At 41.7% G+C, this 6501-nt stretch overlaps 1 protein-coding gene across 1 annotated transcript in view; it reads left to right on the forward strand.

Moving 5' to 3' along the window:
* Nucleotides 1-2897: 2897 nt before the first annotated feature.
* acss3 (acyl-CoA synthetase short chain family member 3) overlaps nt 2898-6501 on the forward strand; it is a 37508-nt gene continuing 33904 nt past the window's right edge. Inside the window, exons 1-4 of the mRNA XM_014013790.1 lie at nt 2898-3285; nt 4073-4217; nt 4374-4562; nt 6213-6347. Of these exons, the coding sequence (XP_013869244.1) occupies nt 2993-3285; nt 4073-4217; nt 4374-4562; nt 6213-6347 (762 nt within the window). The 5' untranslated portion in view covers nt 2898-2992. The remainder of the gene's footprint in view (nt 3286-4072; nt 4218-4373; nt 4563-6212; nt 6348-6501) is intronic.

Below are 6501 nucleotides of genomic sequence, written 5' to 3' on the forward strand. Positions count from 1 at the left end.
ACCCACGACCATGGAGATATAAACAGCTTTTTATAAGGTAAAAATAATAAAACAAGGTCTTTGTCTGCAATGATTTGACATGTTTTTTTTTATTATTGTCATTAGTGATTATCTCAATTTCGGCTAAAAGAATAGACAAAATCCCACACAGTGTGCCTTTAATGAAAAGGAAACCCCTTTGATCGTTGTACAGCTTCACCATATGCTTTATGACTATATGTGTGCGTGTGTTGTAGCATATCTAATCCTTTTAGCTATCACACTTGAGTAATCAGCTGATTGCAGCCATGCTTCCCATTGAGATGCTGTGAAGTGCTGATCCTCGCAGCCTCTTGTTTCTTCTGAAGAACTGAACGATGGCCGCGAACTGAAGTTGTAGAGCGTACGGATTAATCTTCATGTTTATGTGGAACCCCAGAACAGAGCCAAAACCAATCACTCTCCTGAGTTACTGTAGATCAGCTGCCTAATGGTGCTCGCAGCACTCGTACGTATGCTATCATTACAGCAGTTATACGCGTCGTGCTAAATTAAAAAAAAAAGGATCTGTGGTTAGAGGGAGGTTAAGGAAGCATGAGTCACATGGCTCCAAAATTATGACCTCACTATGATCAACCCGAGCTGAACACGATACTCGAGGGGGCGAGAACCAAACATGTGCACAGCTGTTCAGAGCAGACGTTACAAGGTTTCACTCAAATTTCTCGCAGAAGTTAGCTTCATTTTTGTGAAAAGAATCGGACATGGCTGCTGCGTGATTCTGGTTTTGATTTTTCCTAAGTCACACGSTCAATATGTGCGGGCGAGCTGCAGCCGTCCCACCCAGCTGTTTGCAGATGGAAACGAGTGGCGAGTGTTTGGCTGGAGGGTGGGGGGGCCTGGAGGGCGAGGGCTTAGAGAGCATGCAGAAAGAGGGCACAGGGAGATTACAAGCTCCCATCCATGAGGCTGTAATACAGTTCTGTTTTTTTTTTAAGAGGTGGGATTATGTTGCACTGCCTAATGCCCTCCAACTGCAATGGAATTGATTCCTCCAACATGCAGGAGGTGAAGATGGGCCAGATGAGGAGTATTCTTACAGATGTCAGCTCCAAGCGGTGGCAAATTCCCATCAGCACTCATTTCTATTTAAATCAAATTTGACAGTTTGTGGGGAGGGAGTGCTGAGACTTGTTTCAAAACTGAAAAACGGCGACGATCTTTCGGCTAATTTGATTACGAGTTCCCATTTAGGCGCTCCTTAGGGACGAGACGGCGCTCCGAGACGAATCGCTTTGCAGATAAAACTCCAGGGAGAAGTCGTCCCCCTGAACTGCTTCTGAAAAGGCGGTGGGCTCATTCCGGCCTCGTCGCATCGACACTTCATAAGACCAGATCAGAGACGGGAGCGGGGTTGGAGCAGCAATAATGAGGCACTTTGGAGCCAGGCTTCGGGTCTGATTAGGCCGTCCAGGCTGCAGTGTTCTCTGCACACCTGCTGCCAGGAAGTGGAGAAARGATACATGTGCTGCCACCTCGCATGACCTCTGGTTTATACTCAGAAACAGGCATTGTTTGATTTCACCTTTCTGCCGAACAAATCATAGAATCAAATGGAATGTTTGGAAAAATAGAAAGAAAAAAAAGATTACTGTTAGATGTTAGTTTTATCTTCCCAACAAATAAACATAAATTTGGCAACAAYTGTGATGCAGCCAGTGGTTGCAGGGCAACCGCATCCCTGGGGAGAGCGCGGGGCTTCCAAGAGACCCCGACGGAAACATGGCTCCACGTGTATAAATAGAAACCCATGATGAGAAACATCAGACGGTCGAGTTTCTCAACCAGGGGAATTCTGCGCAGGGGTCAGGGTCTGTGAGGCGGAGGGGGTCAGCTGGATTATGGGTGTTRACCAGCAGCTCGGATGATGCCGTGTGATGAAAGGAAACGGCACACAGCCTGAGGCGAGGGAGCTGCTGCTCCTGCATGTGTGGCTGATGATGGGTATTTTTTTATCACCTGCTGCCGTAAGGCAAAAGGTGGAAGTTTTGGTGTCTGTTAGCAAAATATCACAAGCAACAATGGGTGTATTCTAATAAAACTCTCAGAATGTGATCAWTGAATGTCCAGCTACGTCTGATTAACGTTTGGAGTGGATCTGATTTCAAGGTGGCCACACACCAAGGAATCAGTTAAAAAGCTCAAAAAGCCTCCAACTCAGTCAGTTTCACAAGTATTGAGCTAAAATCAGCCGTGATAGTAGCTGCCAGTCTGTTACATCACATAGCTAAAGCACTACTCATTGTGCAAGATGTTTGCTCAGATTTTTAGCATTAACTCTAACAGTCAACCTTGTTTGTCTGTTGGCAAAATATCTAACGAACCACGAGATTGATTTCAATGAAACTTTCCGATAGTTATCACTGGGTGTACCTCTACAACTGATTAACTTTTTGAACTGGTCCACCTCAAGATGGTCAACACAGCTAATCAATGCTAGCCAACCCAAAAATGGGTTAAACMCAGRCAGTTTCKRAAATATGTAGCTAGAAGTTGARGTGGTAGTAGCTGATAGTCATTAATAACATATACTCTGAGGGTGATGTTATGCAATATTGCATGAGGCTCAAGACTGCAAAATTTCCCTTTATAAGGTGTTTTTTTAAGGCTATTCTTAAAGCAATGATAGACTTTTAATGCATTTTTTAAAAACCTTTAAAATAAGACAAACATAAGTGAATTTCTTTAGCAATAAACTTCCAGGACACAAGTGTCCCTCTGGTTTCAGAGTGCAGGCTGTGACAGACCTGTTGTGTAATTTTTTTGTTTTGTTTTTCTTCCTGTTGAATTTCAAAGCTCCTCCTGCAAACRGGGAACTACATCCCAGTTCATAGTTCGCATTTCTCCTGTACAGGATTTCAGATGACGTATTCCTGTAAGGACCCCACGTGAGCTCGCCAGAGTGTTTGGAATCTGCGTAAAAGTTGCAGTTTGAGGTTCAAACAACCAACAAATGCATTCCCACATAAAGTACTCGGTGCGCCTGAAGCGCTGCGCTCAGCGGACGCTGCAGAGGGACGTGAGGACTCTGTGCGCCGCAAAACCYCAAACGGGAAACCAGGAGTCCAGGAGCTTGTTCGGAGCGCACAGCTGCAGGTTTTACGCGTCGGACTCCGCTTACACCCGAGCGTTGTCCGCCGCCAGGGACAAACCCGAGGCGTTCTGGGCCGAGATGGGACGCGACATAAACTGGTTTGAACCGTGGAGGAAAACTCTACACGTTGAGGACCCAGTGTTCCCAAACTGGTAGGTTTTCCAAGTTGACACGAAAAAGACAACAACACCGAGCGTCACCATGACCGAGTCGAACCACTTGCTTCTCTCATAAAATAAAATAAAATAAAATAAAATAAAATAAAATAAAATAAAATAAAATAAAATCCCTGACCCAAACACTTTGCTGGCCTGTGCCATGGAGNATAAAATAAAATCCCTGACCCAAACACTTTGCTGGCCTGTGCCATGGAGAGCCCAAAGTGCCACATTTTTTAAACAGTACGCCATCAAATAAAGCTTTATAATGAAGAATGAATTCGATTCAGTCATATGAATTTCCTTTAACTAAAACATTTATATATGTTTTCAGCCTTTTTTAAATTCTATGCAGTGCATGAATCTGTCAAACCTCATCAGACTCAGTGGGCGGGGCTTACACTGATTAAATCAACTGATTTGGCTTTTAATTCAATTCCTTCAAACTTGGTGGTTTCATTATTAAACTATCTTTTGTTACCTTTTATTGTGACTTGGTTTTAGTGATTTTACCCCAGTGGTTTCCCAAAGCTGGGATCTGGACCCCTTTGTGGGTCATGAAACACAAAGTGGGTGGTCCTCAGATGAGTTTGAAAACATTTGCAGAGAAGCTGCTGAGTAGTTTTGGTCATTCTGTCACATTAAATYTGTCTCCAAGTACAATTTTTAATCTGTTTGTTATTAAGTATAAACACTGTGRGCCAGGGTTGATTTCAGTTTAGAGTGACTATTTTGGGGCTTGTATGTTGTGATTTTGTATTAAAATGTGCCCGTCTCACAGGTTTGTTGGAGGGAAGTTGAACATGTGCTTCAACGCGGTAGACCGTCACGTAGAAAGCGGACGAGAAGAGCAGCCTGCCGTTATTTACGACAGCCCGGTGACRGGAACTAAAAAGATCATCACTTTCAGGGAACTTCAAGACCAGGTAGCGCCATCGCTGTTAAAACCTCGTGGTGAACTGCTTGTGAGGCGTGTGCAAACCTTGTGTGGTGTTGTAGAACTCTGAAGAATATACATAGCTCTTCTTTTTCCCGAGGCAGTTTTCGACATTTTGCTTCACCCATTCTGCGTCTCAATCCAGGTGTCRAGGTTAGCAGGAGTCCTTGTGAAAAACGGGGTGAGGAAAGGAGACGTCGTCGTCATCTACATGCCCATGGTGCCGCAGGCCATGATCACCATGTTGGCCTGRGCACGCATCGGTGCACCGCACAGCCTCATTTTTGGTGGCTTTGCCTCCAAAGAACTTTCTGTTCGCATCGACCACGCCCGGGTAAGAAGGTGTTGATCGTATCGGACTGTGTTGTTCTTTTCTTTAGGTCAGTTTACTGCACTCTGTGTGTCCTAGCTCCAAAACCAACTCCTAAACCATTCTTCATATGTGTCCTAGTTCCTAAAGCTGCTCCAAAGACACTATTCAGATGTGTCCTAGCTCCTAACGCATCCTTTAAATGTGTCATAAATCCTAAACAATTCTTTAAACATTTCCTAGCTCCTAAACCATCTTTTAAATGTGTCTCCTAAGCTACTCTTTAAATGTATCCTTACTCCTAAACAATCCATTAAACATGTCCTAGCTCCTAAACCATCCTTTAAATGTGTCCTAGCTCCTAAACCATCCTTTAAACATGTCCTAGCTCCCAAACCATCCTTTAAATGTGTCCTAGCTCCTAAACCATCCTTTAAATGTGTCCTAGCTCCTAAACCATTATTTAAATGTGTCCTAGCTCCTAAACCATTATTTAAATATGTCTCCTAAGCTACTCTTTAAATGTATCCTTACTCCTAAACCATTCTTTAAACATTTCCTAGCTCCTAAACCATCTTTTAAATGTGTCCTAGCTCCTAAACCATCCTTTAAATGTGTCCTAGCTCCTAAAGCATCCTTTAAATGTGTCCTAGCTCCTAAGCTACACTTCAAATGTTTCCTTACTCCTAAACCATTCTCTAAACACATTCTAGCTCCTAAACTTCTCTTTAAACGGGTCCAAAACCAAAGAATGTTTTAGGAGCTAGGACACATTAAAAAATTTGGGTGTTGAGCCGATGTTAATCTTCATGTATATTTATGAAGCATGATAATTCGACTTCAGTTCCTTAGCTCATCTTGTATAATTAATGTGTGTAAATATGTGAAAGCCTGGGTTGCCTCAGAGTGAATCATTAARGAAGGAAAGCCCTGTGTTTACTCTGCACACACTCACACCAGGATCTTATCAGAGCTACTGTGAACGACTCTGACATTGTGACTAATCACTTTTACTGCGCTTTCTGTTAGGGTTTAGAGAAAACGGATGGAACGATAGTATGAACCATAAGCAACTATTTGAAACTTTGATCCAGATTGTGTCAGATTAAAATAAAATCTGATTTCAGACACTTGTTTTAAAAAAAAGATCATGTCTGATTTTAGGAAGGTTGTAGTTCTCAAAACCTTCCTGAATATAAACAAAACAGAGCCACTCAGACATGAAGCTTTGAGATAAAAGCAAAACTATATATCTAAATATCTAATGATGCTTAGATGGAAAAAGAAATATTTCACACATTATTGTGTCCATAGAATAGCTTTGTTGTAGCAGAAAAAGGTAAAAAGCAGTAATGGTTTTGTGATGACAGTATTTAAAACAAGTCATATAGTTGAAGTAATGTAGTAAACATTAAAGTAATAAAAAAGTGAAAGTAGAAAACAATTTTTAATGACTAAATGAGTTCAAAGTGTGATTTTATTGTTAATATCCAGACTAATCCTCTTATTTCGAAAGGGTTAGTGTTGTGTGTACATTGCAAGCTTAAGCTAAGCAAAATACTTGTGTATACTTTTTACATACTTGTATAGAAATCTAATTTTCTAATATGATGAATGTTTGTTTTTCATAAAAAAAGAAAAAAATAAATAAAATCTATGACTTGTGTTTTGCAGCCCAAGCTGCTGGTTACAGCCTCGTTTGGCATCGAGCCAGGCAGAAGAGTGGAGTACATCCCTCTGGTGAAGAAGGCCTTGGAGATGAGCTCGCACAGGCCCTCCAAAGTCCTCATCTACAACAGACCCAACATGGTAAGAACTGGAACACCACAAATACATCGCAAATTATTAATTTTTAATCATCCAAATACTAAAAAAAGACTTTCCCAAAACATTATACTGGCAAATAGTGTTACAGATCAAATATATGGTGGGTGTGTGCAATATGATAGATGTGTAATATTTT

Source organism: Austrofundulus limnaeus, unplaced genomic scaffold (genome assembly GCF_001266775.1).
Source record: "Austrofundulus limnaeus strain Quisiro unplaced genomic scaffold, Austrofundulus_limnaeus-1.0 Scaffold106, whole genome shotgun sequence".
Taxonomy (NCBI): Eukaryota; Metazoa; Chordata; class Actinopteri; order Cyprinodontiformes; family Rivulidae; genus Austrofundulus; species Austrofundulus limnaeus.